The following is an 18,289-nucleotide window of genomic DNA, read 5'->3' on the forward strand; positions in this document are numbered from 1 at the left end:
GGAGACTTGGAAGTATATCCCAAACTATTAAATAGTGGATAACCCAGGGAAAATAGTAGAGAAGAAAGAGATCTTTCTTTTAAAATATTTTAGTCTTCTGAGATTGTAACAAGTAGATATTGCTTTTTCCTTTCTTTTCTTTTCTTTTCTTTTTTTTTTTTGGTGGACATCTATTTAAAGAGGAAAAATTATTTACAACTCAAGACATAATTTTTCTAAAACTCTTAGTATTTTAAAATTGAGGGGCTGGGGTTGTGGCTTAGCAAGTAGAGTGCTCGCCTAGCATGTGTGAGGGCACCACATAAAAATAAATAAATAAATAAAGGTATGTGTACAACTACAACTAAAAAATAAATATTAAAAAAATAAAATTGAACTGTAACTCATATAATAAAAAATTCACCATTTTAAAGTGATTTACAATTCAGTGGTTTTATATTTGTAAAGCTATGCAACTATCACTACTAATTCCAGAACATTTTTCATCCTCAAAAGAAACACATATCCATTGTCTGTCAGTTCCCGATCCTGCTGTCCCTTTGCCAATCTGTTCTGTCTCTATGGGTTTGCCTTATCTGGACATCTTGTATAAATATGTGACCTTTTATGTCTGGTTTCTTTACTAAGCATTGTGTTGCAAGGTTTATTAATCTTGTAATAAGTGGTCAGTACTTCATTTGTTTTATGGCTAAATAATATTCCATTGTATGCATTATACCACATTTTCTGTATCCATTTGTCCACTAACGGACTTTGGGTTGTTTTTACCTTTTGACTACTGGGATTAGTGCTGCCACAAACATTCATGTATGAAGTTTTTATATGAGCAAATGTTTTCAGTTTTCTTGGGTATAAACCTAGAAGTGAAAACTTGTTATTTAAAAAGAAATTTCAGGCTCCTTTGGCCCTTCTTTCCTTTCTTTGCTTCCTTTTGTGGTGCGAGGAAAGAAACCCAGTACTTAGTATGTGCTAGGCAGATGCTCCAACAGTGAGCTAAACACTCCAGCCCCTGCTGTCCCTTTTTTATTTGGCAGTTACTCCTGTATATTAAACATCAGTGAATGAAGACTGACCACTTCTGAATTTTAATAAATCCCCACTAATATCAAGAGTCAGTGCTCGGAGAGACCAAGCTGCTGCATTTATGAGAACCTATAGGTAAGAATTCAGAAAGCAGTTTAACACAGGCTCCCTGAAACTTGGAAATGCTCATACATTTTGCTCATACTTATACTTCCATTAGTATCAAAATAATCTCAACTGTGATAAAAAATTTGTCCACAAAAATGTTCATGTGGAATTATTTATAAAAGTAAAATAAGTGACTTAAGGCCTAAGAAGAAAAGAATGGTTAGGGAAATTATGGAATACCTACATTATGCAATGATTGAGAAAAGACTTCAGGTATATAAAATAAAAGTAGGATATAAAATTGTATTTGCATCTTATGTGCAAAAATTAATTCAAAATGAATCAAAGATCTAAACATAAGAGTTAAACCAGGCATGGTGGCACACACCTGTAATCCCAACAACTTGGAAGGCTGAGGCAAGAGGACTGAAAGTTTAAGGCCAGCCTCAGTAATTTAGGGAGGCCCTAAGAAACTTAGCAGGACTGTGTATCAAAATAAAAAATAAAATGGACTGGGGATTTAGCTCTGTGATAGAGCACCCTTGGGAACTCCAGGACCATACAACCCTTAGAAGAAAACATCTGACTCTGGACAACAGTTTCTTGAATGTGACATCAAAACACAAGCAACAACAACAAAAAACTAAGATAAATTGACTTCACCAAAATTAAAAACTTTTATGTGTCAACAGATACTACCAAAAGGTTAAAAAACAAACAAACAAAAAAACCCCAAAAAACCAACTAGGGCGAAAGGTAGCAGAATACAACAGTCACTAATATGCCATTATGTAAAAATGTGAGTATGTAACAGATGTGATTCTGCAATCTGTATTTGGGGTAGAAATGGGAGTTCAAAACCCAATTGACTCAAATGTATGAAAGATGATTTATCATGAGCTCTGTAATGTTTTGAACAATCAATAAAAAAAAACTTAAAAAAAAAAAAAAACCAACTAGGGCTGGGGCTGGGGCTCAGCGGTAGCACACTTGCCTGGCATGTGTGAGGCACTGGGTTTGATTTTCAGCACCATATATAAATAAATAAATAAAATAAAGGTCTATCCACAACTAAAAACAAATAAACAAAAAATTATAAAATGGAAGAAAATATTTGCAAATTACATGTATATATCATAAAATATGTAAAGAACTACAGCTAATAAAAGACAATCCAATTAAATTAATGGGTACTAAATTATAGTAAGGAATAATAAGTACTGATTGCTATTAAAAGTAGAGTGATTATAGATAATAATAATGTACTATACATTTCAAAAAGGCTAAACTAAAGGATTTGAATATTTTCACTATAAGAAATATTTAAGAGGCAATAAATGTTTAAGGAGATATGTTTACCCTGATCTGAAGATTAGGCAAAATATACATGTTCTGAGGCATCACACGGTAGCCCCATAAATAAGCACAATTCTTATTTTTCATATGACAGTTAAAAATAAATTTGAATTTCAAAAATGGGTTAAGGACTTAAATTTTTTTTTTCTCTAAAGAAGATATACTAGCCATTGTGTTGGTGTATACTTGTAATCCCAGTTACTTGGGAGGCTGAGGCACAAGGATCACAAATTCGAAGCCAGCCTGGGCAACTCAATGAGACTCTGTCTCAAAATAAAAAAATTAAAAAAAGCTGGGGATGTAGCTTAGTGGTAGAGCACTTGCCTAGTATGCACCATACCCTGGGTTCAATCCCCAAACTGGAAAAAAAGATACACACACACACACACACACACACACACACACTGACTATAAGTACATGAAAAGATGCTCAATGTGATTAGGCATTAGGGAAAAAGAAAATAGAAACCATAATGAGATACTACTTTACATTCATGAAGATGGCTATAATTAAAGAAAAAAAAAGGAAAAAGGAAGTGTTGGCAAGGATGTGGAGAAATTGGAACTCTTCTACATTGCTGGTGGAAATGTAAAACAGTGTGGCTGCTATGGAAAACAGTTTGACAGCTCCTTAAAAAGTTAAATATATGGTTACCATACAACCCAGCAATTTCTACTACTAGGCGTATTCTCACAAAACATGTGCACACAAAAATGCGTACACAAATATTCACAGCATTATTCTTCACAGTGGAAATAACCCAAATGTCCATAAACTGATGAAGAGATAAACAATATGTGGCGCATCCATGCAATGGAATGCATGGACAAATACATAAGACATAAAAAGGAATGACGTTCTGATACACGTTACAACATGCATGAGCCTTAGAAACACTGTCCTCACTGAAGGAAACCAGGTGCAAAGATCACATACTGTATGATTGTATTTATGTGAAATATCCAGAATAGGCATCCATAAAAGCAAAAACTAGAATAACAGTTGTGTAGGGTTGGGGGAAAGAAGGAACTGTGACTGCTAAGAGGGATTTCCTTTGGGGGTAATTAAAATGTCCTGGAATTAAACAGTTGAAATAGTGGCATAGCCTGATGAATCTGCTAAAACTCACTGAATGTCCAATTTTAAATAGTGAGTTTGGGGGTACAGCGGTAGCCATCTGTAGTCTCAGTTACTCAGGAGGCTGAGATGGAAGGAACGCTTGGGCACAGGAGTTTGGGGCTAGCCTGGGCAATACTATATGAGACCCTATCTGAATTATTAAGAAGGTGGGTTTCTTTTTTGTTTTTCTTCCAATATGGAATTGAACCCAGGTCACTCTGCCACTGAGCTTTATCCCCAAACCTTTTGCTTTTTTTATTTTGAGACAGATTCTCAAACTGTCTCCTGAGTTGCTGGGAGTACAAATGTGTGCCAACATGCCTGGCAAAAGGTGAGTTTATTTGTGAAAAATTTTAGATGAATTACATTTCAATTTAAAAAATAAAAGCAGCAGAGAAAAACATACTTAAAAAATGTAATTTCAACTAGGTCAAATGTATAAAAAAGAACATAAAATTCCTGTCTCTGACTGATGGGAAAATGAATGGCTTTTTATTTTCTCCTATAATTTTTGTTTTGCATATAATTTCCAAATTTTCTATCTTGACCATGTATTACAAACGAATATGAACTTCCCCTAAGAATGTAATTCAAATGGAAGAATACATTTCTTTAGCATCAAGAAACCTTTTGCATCAGGCACAGTGGTGCATGCCTGTAATCCCAGTGGCTCAGGTGGCTAAGGCAGGAGGATTTTAAGTTCAAAGCCAGCCTCAGCAAAACCAAGGAGCTGAGCAACTCAATGAGACCCTGTCTCTAAATAAAATACAAAACAGGGCTGGGGATGTGGCTCAGTGGTAGAGTGCCCCTGAGTTCAATCCCCAGTACCACCCACCCAGAAAAAGAAACCATTTGCAAAATGGACACTGAAGGGAGCTTATCAGGTAAGGGAAAGCTATTTCCATGTGCCATGGCACTGGTGGAGAACTGGTAACCCTGCCTGTCAGTTCCTTATAGAATTCCTAAAGCAGGGGTTAGGCTGCTGGAAGGCTGAGGTATTGGGGGAGGCACTCTGCACAAGCTTTCCTAAGTACGTGCTCTTATGCTAAACTGCATGGTTGAAATTTGCAACTACAGCTTCTATATTTGTAATAAAATTTTGAAACTGGGCAAGTGTACATGTATTTTGAAATGACCCCTATAAGCCAAAGGAGAATTCTATTTGGAAAGGCAATTTATGCACAGGCCAAGAGAAAGGGAAATCCAGCTGTATAAAATGGGAATTTTTAAATTTTATTAAAAAAACAACCTCCCAAATTCAGTTAGACAGTTATAAAAATCTAACACCATCTACTCTGCTTTTAAGCAGAAAGTTGAATATAATTTGTTCACCTTCAATCTAATTGAGTCACTAAAAATGCACATGGATATAGTTATACCACATTCAGACATTTGCTTTTAATTTCAAGGCATTTAGATTTACAGACTATCTTGAATCCCTCCTAAAGGATCAGAAGTTGAGGCAACTGGAAGAAGCACCAGCAGCTCCCTTGTTCCAATATTAGCTGCAGCATAGGATATGATCAAGCTCAACAGGGCCAGTACAAGAAAGACAGAGTAAGCCCTGTCCTCAAAGCTCTTCTAGTCTTTAACATCTGTCATCAAATGTCAAAGTCACAGCTCTAAAAAAAAATAGCAAAAGATGCATCCTGCTGGTCAGTAGGGAGGAGCTGGGCTGTGGCAGGTCTTTCTGCTGAGTCTGACACACTCTCAAGCCCATTCTCATTATCTTACTGTCAAAGTCACCAAGGGTTTAAAGGTTCTGAATGACACAGGGAAGAGGGTAATGGAGGTACTGGCAGGGTGTGGCATGGCCAAGGGAAGAAGCAGCAAGGCAGAATCTCCGGCCAAGATTCTTGGCTGACTTACTACCTGCTCCTTGAACACTTTCCAAAGAACTTACTAACTTTCGTTGAAATGTGGCATATATTAAGGGGTATCAAGATATACCACCATGGTTCATTTCAAAGTTTATTCCAATATCCTGAAAAAAATCTGGTAGCCAAGAAGGATTTCAAGAGTCTACAATGGGTCAGGTACTGTGGCACATGCCTGTAATCCCAGCAATTCAGGAGAGGCTGAGGCAGGAGGATAATTTCAAAGCCAGCCTCAGCAACTTAGTGAGACCTTCAAAATAAAATATAAAAAGGGCTGGGATGTGGCTCAGTGGTTACGCATCCCTGGGTTCAATACTCAATATTAAAAAAAAAAAAAAAGCAGCAAGAGTTCACTATGGAAGCAACCAACCAGCACAGGGAGGAGGCAAGGGACCAGGGAGTATCAAGTTTTTTAGGCAGAGTGCCAAGCAGCTAAACTGAGAGTTTAGGGTATCCTCTTTCTTCCCTGAGCTTTCTGTAGGGAGCAGGGTCAGTAGTCATGACTTTTGCCAGGCCCCTGCCACTGAGGATTGAAGAACACAGATGGAGAAGGTATGGCCCAGTTGGCCCAGAGCAAGGTAATGGCAGGGACCAGGCTCAGTGTGAATATCACTTACAGTAAGAACTTTTACATCTCCCAGCAGCCAAGCAACAGTAAGTCAATTCTTGGAGAACTGGATTGCCTAGTTGAAAAGGCTGAAGGAAATTCTGCTGCCTTTCTAGAAACTCATTTTTAAGGGGGAAAAAAAAAATCTTTGAATGCTGTGGAGCACCTACTATCAGGACTTGGAATGGTTGCTGGGTCATGGTAACTGGGACAAAAAAAAAAAATGGTTCAGAGGAAGAAGCTGAGTTTCTTTATAAGTCAAATGATTCAGAGAAATGTGTGAAGAAGACAGCTGTTCATGTAGATAATAAACAAAGAACTCATGGTATTGAGAAGGATTTTCTTGCCAAGGATTTATAACCTGAAACTCCCTTAAAAACCTCATGGGAGAGGAAAGCAACACCTGAACAACTGGGAAGGGAAATTTACAAACTAGTTCTTCAAGAAAGTTTCAAACACAGAAGACCAAAAAAGGAAGGGACTAGGGGGAAAAGTTCAAGTGTTCCTAGTAGATCATGGCCATTGCCCCTGGGCACAGCAGTTGCCAGGAGATGAAATGGCTCCAGTCCAGGAGCTTTGTCCTGGCTGAGTATGAGAAACAAGCACCTCTAGCCCTGTCCCCTTGAGACAGAACATGGCTGACAATCAGCCAACTGCTACTTTGACAGTGCTATACCTGTGTTATACAAAAAAAGCATTGTCTTTGCAAACTGAAGCAGAGCTCCTGTCAGTTTTTCCTACTCAGTTTCTCTGCCTAGTTACCCTGCTCACCAAGCCTTGGCTTGTTTAGAAGAGATCTCCCCTGACATGTTATATACCACTTTTGACCTTCCTTGGATAGGTGAGAACTATAGCATCTCCCAGGGAGACTCAAATTTATAGGCTATCCTGGTCATGAAATATCGCAGGGCTATTGTTCCCAGGTGATCCTAGAGCCCCTCTAAATGTAAAACAAAATCACCAGAAGCCTCCAGCCAATGGAGGAGAAGAATAGCACACAACAATGTATTCAAGCATCTTAGTTAGAGCCTATTTCCTGTCCAGTTAGCTGAATTACTGGTGCACAGAGCCTATCCTTATGCTCTACGAGCTCTGCCCAGAGGCCATGGGAGCTCAGGGGCTTCTAGTGGCCGGTGTTTATACTCAAATGCTTGAACCTCCCTGTCTTCAAGCAGCTCAATGTAGAGCTGAACTCAGCGCTGCCTAAGTCTCTGCTTGAACACAGTACAGAAGCCTGGCTTGAGTAGGACAGAGAAGGTGGCTAGCATGGGGAAATCAGGCAGGTTCTAAGGCTAACCACATACTTCTCAGGAGAGATGCATGCACTTCCCTAAAGGGTGTTTCTGTTAGCTAATTCCTTCAGTGACTTGAATTTTCTTTGAAGACATTTTCACCTATTTGTGAACTATTTTTTCTCTTGATACTAAAAAATAAGTCAATTTTGAACATAAGTTAGTATGAAAATCAGTATTATATAACTTCTATTTATTAAGTATAGAAAGAATATTTTGCAGTTCCAGTTGTATTTTATTTCAACAAAGTCATAAGTGAGCCCAAGCAGATAGGGCCTTGTGGCCTTGCCTGAAAACCTTGCTGTTGCCATCACCACTCTTCAGTCTGGCGTCCTGAGGACCAGCCTCTGATTCACCTACTCTGAGGTAGGTCTTGCGGGACAAGGAGGGGAGTCCACTGAAGTCCCAGAATCTTAGGGCTAAAAGGCTGAGAGTTAGAGAAGCTAATGGAGGTGAGGGGTGAATGAGTGAACAGGACACTAGCTCCAACTCCCTACCCTTGCTCTGCCTTTGATCAAAGCAGCTAAGTTTTTATGGTTTTGCATATGAGCTCACTGACCATGGATAAGAGACAAATGAGTATAGCATGTACCTCGTACAGTAGATGGAGCAGAGATTGGCTGCAGGTAAATACCCCTAGAACAGTGTGGGGTACACAGCGGATGTTCAAAAAATATTAGCTATTATTGTGTTTGGATTCCACATCAGATATTGTTGGAAGAATGGTTTGAAAATCACTGATCTGGCCCATTTTCCTCATTTAAAAAAATTAAAGCAGACATGATGGTGTGTCTGTAGTCCCAGCTTCTTGGGATACTGAAGTAGAAGGATGGCTTGGGCCCAGGAGCCAAAGGATGAAAGTGAGGCCCAGCCACCCCAGCCATCCATGTTCCAGTCCAGCCTCCCTCAGGAGAGTCTTACCAGGGTTCCATCTGTCAGGGTGCAGCCGGAGAAGCGTTTTGCAAGAAACCCTTCAAAGTTAGTCGTTCTCTGAATAGCAAAAAGAAGTAATTTCACCTCAATTTCCTTAGCTCTGGCACGCATGATTTTGGCAAGTTCTGCCCTTCAAAATGAAGAGATAAGAATGTCAAACAAACTGATCATTCAAGATTGAGGAGGTAAACAGCTTATATTCAGAAAAAATGTATATTATCATGTCAAACTGTGAGGTCTATTATCAACTTAGTCTAATGACTGGGGAACAGATATTCAATAGTCCTTCACATTCCAATATATTTCTTGGATGCCTAAAACTGTGGATAGTATTGGACCCTACATGTACTGTTTTTTCGTATACTTACATATCTATGATAAGATTTAATTTATAAATTAGGCAGAGTACGAGATTAACAACAACTCCTAATAAAACAGAACAATTATAATAATATGCTGTAAGAAAAGTTATTTAACACTTCTGGATTATTTATTTCCAGAATTTTCCATGGCAAGTAAAACCAAAATTAGGGGGAGACTAGTGTATGGACTCCTAAGAATTGTAAGGTGAAATTATGCACCAGTAAAAAAAGAGAAAACTCCAGGATTATGGATGCTAATTTGTCTACATGGTGACTACTATGTTTAGATCTTTAACCCTCTCAATAACTTGCTAATAATATACATGGTACTTTGGCATTTGGCATTTTACTAAAATGCATATATACATTATTTAACAACTCATGAATTACTCAATTATAAATCTGTCTTCCAGAGAGCTCAATAATCATCTCGGCACATATAGCAGGGACTCATGAGATACTGGAACACCCATGTGAAAGGTGAACGTATATGCTTTGGTGGTTCCTGCCTGTGAAGCTTATGTGCAACTCGGGCATTCTGTTTTAGAATGTAGGTTATTAGGGAACAGTGACATGAGAGTTCTTAGTAAGTACTAAACTGTCATCCTCTTCCCACACAACTAAATGCCAAAATAAAAAATGAAGTGCCTCTGAGTTTATTTGAGAATGATGTATCTGTAGGACTCGAGCCAAAATTCTAACAAAAGAAGCTTGGCAGAAGCCCTGCCATTAGCTGAGACAACAATAGCAGGTACTAACGCCCACAGAGACTTGTTGGCTTTAGTTCACTTCCAGTCTCATAAGGATTCATCTTTTACAGAATTAGTTTACAAGTCTGCTGACTGTAGGTGAAAGAGAATTAATAAACAATTTTTCAAGGAATTCACCCTTTCTTTGCTAATTGGGATTTAGAAGGTGACAACCCCAATCAACCCTGAATCAATACTGTATTTTTTTAAATACTATGGTCTGAATCTATGGTAGTAAATGTGTTTCTTAAAACAATAGCCAGACAGAATGTGCAACACTAAAAGTGAACCCTGTTTAAACTATGGCCAATAGATGAGGATGATGTATCAATGTAGGTTCCTCCATTGTAACAAACATACTACTCTGGTGGGGGATGTTGATAACAGGCAAAGTTACATGTGCAGAGAGGCAGGGAGTATATGGGAAATCTCTGTACTTATGTGCCCAATTTTGCTGTGACTCTAAAATGGCTCCCAAAATGGTTAAAAAAGCCAATGTGACTTAAAACATTTCCCCCCTATAATGTGTTTAAAGCATCCATTTTGACTGTATTTTCTCTGATTTTAAGAAATAAGGTCACTGAGTTATGTTTAGATCTGGCTTTTTTCCCCTCTTATTAACCTATAGACAATGTAATTAGTACTGTTAGATGGGAATATATAACTAATAAAACCAGTTACCACCACTGTTGTTGTATATGTACAAAGAATAAGAAAGCTTGGTTCTAGTTTTACATTTGTCATAGACACACTGATCTAACCTTGCTGGGCTCTAATTCTTCAAAATAAAGGTCTACGTAGTCTGGGCTATACTCATGGGTAATGCAGAGAGAGCTTTAAAATGCTTAGAACACTCAGATGCCAATATTATCAATAATAGACCATAAACATTGTATTAGGGAAATTCATTCAACAAGTATTTCCTGAGTGACTGTCATGTCCTTAAAGTAGATACTACTTCTGTCTCTATGGAACTATCTATCTAACAAGTCAGAAAATCTACATGATGATGAACATGTACACTGAAGGCTATTATACATAATACAGAAACAGAGGAAAATGTATAGGTAAACTTAGTTGATGAGTCCAGAGTTGGTAAAGGACAGAAGGTATGCTGTTTGAGGCAAGCACTAGGCAACAGGAAAACTTGCAGCCAAGTTGGGAGCTAAGGGTTGCTATATCTGGTAGAGTCTGGAATCGGTACCCAATCCACAGGACAATATGAAACCAAAGTGGGAAACTGATTTTGAAAATTCAATTAGAAATAGCACCAGTAAAGAGCTGGAATATACCTTGTCACATGGCAGAATTCTACTGCAATCCTCTCAGTCATATACCATTCCCGTGGAAACATTCGGCCATATTTCTCTTCATAGTCCACAAGCTGGCGTTTTACCCAGGCGTAGCGTCTATCAATTTTGTCTAGCCAGGCAACCTCATGAAGGGAAGAAACAAAAAACACTCCAGTGCTTAGATGTAGTATTGACAGTTTGAGGGAAAAAAGCAAAAACGTAGAACAAAGAGAATGACAGCCATTCTGTATTCCTCACCATTTGAAAGAATATATGCTACCATATTTACTTGGTCCAGAGGTTCTTAACCTGGAGTCTGTAATTGGCCTTTATGGTTTTGCAAATTTCCTGAAACTGTACATAAAGTTTTTTTTGGGGGGAAAGGGTTGGGGCCTCGAGGAGGGTACCAGGGACTGAACCCAGGGGCACTCAACCACCGAGCCACATTCCCCAGCCCTATTTTGTATTTTAGAGACAGGGTGTCACTGAGTTGCTTAGAGCCTTGCTTTTACTGAGGCTGGATTTGAACTCCTGATCCTCCTGCCTCAGCCTCCCTAGCCACTGGGAATACAAGCATGCACCACCGCCCCTGGTGTACATACAGTTTTATACATTGGTGCACTTTTCTGGGAAGAAGATCTACAGCTTTTATTAATTTATCCAAATGGTTAGTGACCTCAAAAATGGTTAAGAATCATTGAACTATAAAGTCAGTCCCTAGGATTCAAGGTTCAATAGATCATAGTACTAATAAAGTATCAATCAACATACTTGGCTGCATTCATTTTGCAATAAAATTCAAGTGTTAACTCTGACCTCATCTGGTCAATACTTACATCTTGATTTTCTTGAAAAAGTACTAGATACTCTGACAGATGTTGTTTAATAAACTTCTTAATGATTTCTTGCTTGATTTTGGGGTCCAAAATATTAGCAACCAGACATGCATCTCGCAGAACGTTACTGGGTCCTCCTGGCCTCTGGCAAAACAAACAACACACAGCAATTCAAATATTAGAAACAATCATTAAATCTCATAGTTTCTGACAGCTGCTACTTCTTGTTTCTCTCTTATTGTTATTACTCCCACTCCCTGGACACTGATTCTTTCTACTGTAGATAGATATTTTAGTTTATTTGTTCCTCGATGAAAGAATCATTAAGCTAGTCTTGAAGTAGCCAACATAAAAACTATCCTGTGAATCAGCAATGAGATATTTTGGAAAACAGGGCCAGCAAGGATCATAGGAAATTTTAGTTTCTGAATACTCAAACTGAAAGAACCTAAAAAGTCAGAATGACAGCAGTCTCTGATGTCAGAGACTACTGAAGAGGCCTAAAAGTCATAATGACACCAGTGTCACTTCATATGTGCCACTTTTCCCTGCTTCCAACCTCTGGGAGTCTTGTTGAAGCGTCATACTTTTGCCAAGCTGTGTGGTCACTTTAAAACTTAAAAACAGATTCGAAACCTCCAGACTTATTTCACTGACAGTCTAATATATGCAGCCAAAGGTAAAAATACTGTGATGTAGGTCCCTTGACCTGAAAACAACAGTGGAAGATCGGGAGGCAATAATGATACATTACAATGGAAGGTCTTTGTTATTACCTAAGGCAATTTGGTCTCACCACCTTTTTGTATGGTGAATCACTGAATGAATGTGGTTGACTGTGGACCACAAAGAATACATGAAAACTACTCTTGGCTTGGTTAAACAGCCATGTAGCTCTGAGAAGTTATTTAACCTTATTTGAAAAATAATTGACTTGAATTAGGTGATCGGTAAGGTTCTTTCAGATCATTATCATTTATTTTTGTCAATTCTGTCCATTCTATCCATCTCAACTGAAGTTCAAGTGTTTCAAAAGTGTCACATAAACTGCCTGAGACCTAAATTGTTAAAATGTGACCTGCTCCATAATTATTGTCTATTATATGGCCTGTTGAACATACCAACTGCTCAACTCTAGCTTCCAGATGAAAGCTAGATAGAGAAGTCAAAAGGGCCAAAACCTATAGGTTCACAAGTTCTAATTTTTTTTCATTTTCAGAAAAATTGACTAGGTTACTTTGGACAATTTTTTAAACATCCTGATTCCATTTGCGAGATAAGAAGAATAGCACAAAGCCTTTAAGAAAAGTTGCTGGGCACGGTGGCAGAGGCCTGAAATCCCAGTGACTCAGGAGTTTGAGGCAGAAGGATGGCAAGTTCAAGAATAGCCCTGGCAACTTAGCAAGACCCCATCACAAAATAAAAAATTTAAAAGGCTGGGGATGTAGCTCAGTGGTAGAGGGTGCCCCTGGGTTCAATCCCTATTACCAAAGATAAAAAAGCTGTGTCAAACCCTATTTTAAAAATAGCTTTTAAAACAAACAAACAAACAAACAAAAAACTTTTAAGTCACTGAGCCAGAAAAAAAGGCAAATTGTTAAAGAAAATAATTTTATTCATTTGCCTGGTATGATCTGGGGAAAAAAAGATATAAAGTAGGTTGTGGTTAACTAATACAGATGGGCTTCTGAAACTTCTGAAATTGGTATGTGGCAGCAGAGTGCTGGAAAGTAGACTGGCCTAGGAAGTCTAGTGCTCATAATCAGCGACTATCCTTAAAATCCTTTTACCTCTATGACCTCTGTTTCCTTGTGTGGTCAATACGAATAGTGGTGTTCCAACATTTACTCCCTCCTTGAATTACATCAGGTGACTAAGGAAGATGAGGTTCTCAAAGAAAAGTGCTTTACAAATAAGTATCCAATTGTTAGCAGTTGGTCACAAACTATTAAAATTAGGAGCAGGTTTCCTATAGAAAGCAATTTACCAAAGCAAGGACAGCTACTCCCAGCCTACTTCCTAAGTTTCTTTTATGGAGCACAAAGAAAAAATAACTTCAACAGTTCAGATCCCTGAACTGGTGCATTTCCAGTTATTGAATTATAGAGCTGGTCCAGGAAACACTCCTTGGCTCAGTAAGTGGATGTATATCCCCATCTCCACCCACAAAGCACAGCAAGGAATGCTGCTGGCCCATGTGCCCAGTTCATTTCTGCCTTGAACAAATTTTTTCCCCTCAGAATAGCTCAAATAATAGAGAATAAAAGCTTCTGAAGATTCTGCCCTCGCCGACACATGCAAAGCATTAACATGACATCTGCTACAATGTGAAGGATGGAACTAAGCAGTTACCCCAGCACAGTGACAACCAAGTGAGGGAAAGCTTGTACAGGAGAAATGTAACCAATTGTTCACAAGTGAAATCTCCTGTGCTTCACAGACACAACACTTACAGCTACACTACCAGTGAGCAATGTTGGGCATTAGTTTCAAAAAACAGGCTTATGATCATCAAAAGTGAGTCTTCTAACTATGTCACTCTGAGAGTTACATAAGCCCCTGGATATTCCTCCCAGTTGTCTTTTTACCAACCTGAAACCAATAAATTATGTAACAATTCTAAAAAACATCGTAGCTTGAAAATATTCTTTTAAAACACAGCCATGAGAAAAAGGAATTTACAGGCAGACAAGATAGGGTTTGACACACATTAAACCAAAACATATCCTCACTTTTTGACAACAGAAAGACATATCACTTAGGGATCTTTAAAATCAATGATGGTCTCATTACCTTAAACTTTCCATTAGACAAATTTGCTATTGCCCACAAACACTTTAGAATGATAAATAAATAATTTATAGTGAGTATACTAGGGGAGGGTGATAACAACATCTAAAGATTGAAGGGAAAATGCAAAAGAATACCTTGGTACCCTGGGAAGGAAATGCCTCTTCGAAATCTGCCAGGATTTGCTGTCCTAGCTCCGTTTGCGCAGCCTTCACTCTGTGAGGGAGACAGAACGTATCATTGCATGCCATAATCTTCAAATACCAGTATGTAATTATGCACCAGTTCAGGGATCTGAACTGTTGAAGTCTTTAGAGATTCTCTAAAGAGGGCTATGTGTCTATATAAGAAAAGCCACTCATTAGTAACTGGTTTACAACCAGGACCAAGGCACCTGATTTATTCTCAGGATGGATTTTCTATATTCCCAAAGTTCTAGGTTACTCTTCACCTGTCATGAGATAGTATATGTTAATCTCTGCAACATTTCATTTGGTACTTATGCTTCAGAAACATGTAATGTAATAGTACTTGATTCAAACATAAATCCATTTTGCACTACTAGTATAGCTGCTTTCCCACTCCTCTAAAGTAAAAAGAAAAAGCCAAGTGATCAAATGTACTCAACAAGAGTTAAGACTAATGAATGAAGATTTATATTCAGGGACAGTGAACTGCAAGGAAAACCAGTTAGAAAGGGGCACCTGGAACTTGACAGTGGTTTGCATGTATAACAGAAGCTCAAGAGAAACTTGTCAATTTGAATAAAGAGGAGAAAGGAGAACAGGGAGGATGAGACAGGAATTGTGCATCAGCATGCCTGCAATTGACCTGTCCTCCAGGATGCCCTCTTGCTGTCTGATGCTGGTGAGGCCTGCTTGCCCCAGCCAGCCCCCACAGCTTGAGTGGAGCAAAGCTCTGAAGCCACTATTGCACTGCCCCTAGCCTGAGGCAAATTCTTTATCTTTGCTAAAAGCACCATAAAATAGCATGTTTCCTTTCTTGGTCTCCACCCTGTTACTTCTGGATTAACTTTATGAAGTTTCTAGAAATAGTGAGCAACTCAAAACCACAATTTCTTTGGCCACTAAGGAGTACTTATTTTTTTTTTATTTATTTATTTTTGAATGAGGGGCTAGGCATGACCCAAGACAGTCTGCTTTTTCTGTGGCAGAGTTATAATTATGCCTATTCCAAATACTTTCCAGGGTTTTTCCACTATCTTCAAAACTTTTCAAACCACTTGTATAGGCAGGTTTGCAGCCTTTTAAGTCAGTTTTCAAGTGGGCCACAAATGACCCAGATGGAACAGCCCTCCAGATTAGTCAGGGCTGACCACCTAGATGGGGCCCAACAGATGATGGGAAACAGCTCTTGAGTGTGAACTATGATAGGAAAGAAAAGAATGTGCTTTCATAAAACTGTATCACACAACATCTTGTGACTGCCTCAGAATGACCCAGCAGATGGCCTCCTATGGTGCCAGGTCACAAGACTGAGCTTCCAAAAGCTCAGGCCCCTCTGTTCCTACCCTCTTCTTGGAAGTACACAGAGAGCACCCAGTTCTTTCCTAAGCCATGGGGACATTCCCGTAGGGGAAGTCCTACCTTGGCCAAATGTACTCATGGCTGTATTCTCAGGGTTACTGACCTCTTCAATGATACTGAATGACACAGCTCTGACTCTATCACCCCCATCACTCCCAACCTCCATGTTCTTGCTGAACTTGACCCTGAGGTGGCTGAAAAGATAGAATCTATGATGGGACTAGGCCCTGCTGGAGCACAGAAGAGAAGGAATCACTAGACTTTGATTTGTAATGATCTCTAATCCTTGTTCAAAGTTACCTCTTCAGACAAGTTAGACTTAGATATACATGAGCCACATGTAATCATAAGTCACTTCTTCTACATAAGCCACAATTAAGAACTGTTGTGATATAAGAGGGTGGAGACCTGTATGAGATAATTTTCAATGTCCTCTCCAGTACTGATTATTCTACGATACCTCTCTGATAGTTATACCTAGCAATGGCATTCATCTTTACAGATGGCTACAAGTTGGATGTATATATTTTTTGTTGTTGTTATGGTGGTGGTGCTGGGGATCAAACCCAAGGCTTTGTGCATGTGAGGCAAGCATTCTACCAACTGAGCCATATCCCCAGCCCCATAACTTTTTTTTAGTATGTAACGCTACAGGAATTTGTGTGTTGTCCTTGTGTAGGGGCCATGCTAATCTTCTCTGTATCATGATTTTAGTATATGTAGTGCTGCTGAAGTGAACACTGAATATATAATTAATGCTGAGCAAAAGAAAAAGTTTTTGCCTAGAAGTGTTACCATCAATAGTTTTGTTTTGTTTTTTTTATACTGGGGACTGAACTCAGGGGCACTCAATCACTGAGCCACATCCCCAGCCTTATTTTTTATTTTATTTAGAGACAGGGTCTCACTAAGATGCTTAGCTCCTCGGTTTTGCTGAGGCTGGCTTTGAACTCAGGATCCTCTTGCCTCAACCTCCCGAGCCGCTGCGATTACAGGCATATGCCACGTGCCCAGCTTCAGTAGTTTTTGAAGCGTTTACTAGTGACTCATATGAAAGAACAAATATTCTCTTGTAGACATTACTGATGGTACCTATAAACCTCAATGATCCCAAGCATTTTCATGGTGACATTTGAATTGTAGTCTTTATAATCAACTGCCTAAGGAAGATCCTAGAAATAAGTCAACAGACACATTACTTTGTATTCACTCCTTTAGATTCATTCCTCTTCTAAAAATGGAAAGCAAATTCTTACTATAAAAAGATGGATCAATGGAGACTCATCAGCAGAGCAAATATCTGAGTTGAACTACCAAGATTTCCTAGTCATTCTTAGGAAAGTTAGCTTATAACTAATAGAGACTAGGATAAACAGACATTCCTTCTATCATCCAAATAAGCTCAGCTTGTTATGCTGTGGTAACACTAAGTTGATTACTTGTAGAAAATGAAAGATTCACTGAACTACCCGGAAAGGAAAATCAACCAGTGGCTTTCAGCATCCAACATGTCATGTGATATGGGTATTGTTCAAATGTGCCCTCTCTTAAATGTCTGATTAATTTTTCATAATGAGTGGTGGCAGAGGGACAACAAATTATGATAATTATTTAGACACTTGTAGATGAAGTAACCTTGACTTTCTTGTTATCTTGTGAGTGACAGTTCCAAAGAAAATACCTTCAACAGTTCCCAAAATAATGGAGTAACCTCCTGAATACAGCTGTGCTGAACAGAAAGATTAATTCTATTTGCTCTTTCCAGTAAGAACTAGAAAGAATCTCAACCTGGGGCTGTGGTTGTAGCTCAGTGGTACAGCACTTGCCTACCATGACTGAGGCACTGGGTTAGATCCTCAGCACCACATAAAAATAAATAAATATTCTTTTTAATAAAAAAAAAAAACAACAACACCAGAATCTCAATCTAAGTCACAGAGTGACTGATTGAGTGGGATACTTTTGGGATCATCAAGGGCAATCCACATGGTTTGAAACTGAGAAAGAGGCCCAGAAAGAACTTGTCAAACAGTCAGGCCTGTTCATTCCTTGGTTTAGTTCTTTTTTTTCTACACCATGTGACCTCCCAACCTGCCAAACTTCTCTCACATGTAGGAGGTTAGAAATAGCTCTGAAAAATACATTTTAGTTTGGTTTCAAGGTTTTGAAGAGAATGCAAGAATCTTCCATTTTTGGGGGGGGAGGGGAGAATACTGACTAGAAACATTTGCTTTCATGGATATGCTTAAGCCAGGAAGATTTGAAATGTAAAGATATTAAGGACAAAAAAATCTTTCCTTCAATACTACATTAAATATTTAAGCATTTGCCAGAAGGGTAGTTGGAACAAATAGCAAATCAAAGCCCATGAACTTCATATTTCAAACCTACAGGCAA

General features: G+C 38.7%; 1 protein-coding gene and 1 non-coding gene across 4 annotated transcripts in view; both read right to left on the reverse strand.

Moving 5' to 3' along the window:
• The window catches only part of Vps53 (VPS53 subunit of GARP complex), a 141,889-nt gene that overhangs the window by 75,828 nt on the left and 47,772 nt on the right, over positions 1-18,289 (reverse strand). For all 3 annotated transcript variants that reach the window (XM_026388792.2, XM_026388793.2, XM_026388794.2), the window contains 4 exons: positions 14,483-14,561; positions 11,556-11,699; positions 10,720-10,862; positions 8,305-8,446 (listed from right to left, as the gene is read on the reverse strand). In XM_026388792.2, the coding sequence (XP_026244577.2) occupies positions 8,305-8,446; positions 10,720-10,862; positions 11,556-11,699; positions 14,483-14,561 (508 nt within the window). The remainder of the gene's footprint in view (positions 1-8,304; positions 8,447-10,719; positions 10,863-11,555; positions 11,700-14,482; positions 14,562-18,289) is intronic.
• LOC144256317 (U6 spliceosomal RNA) lies at positions 16,527-16,633 on the reverse strand. Its single transcript, XR_013344087.1, has one exon. It is a non-coding gene; the product is annotated as a U6 spliceosomal RNA (small nuclear RNA).

Source organism: Urocitellus parryii, chromosome 7 (genome assembly GCF_045843805.1).
Source record: "Urocitellus parryii isolate mUroPar1 chromosome 7, mUroPar1.hap1, whole genome shotgun sequence".
NCBI lineage: Eukaryota > Metazoa > Chordata > Mammalia > Rodentia > Sciuridae > Urocitellus > Urocitellus parryii.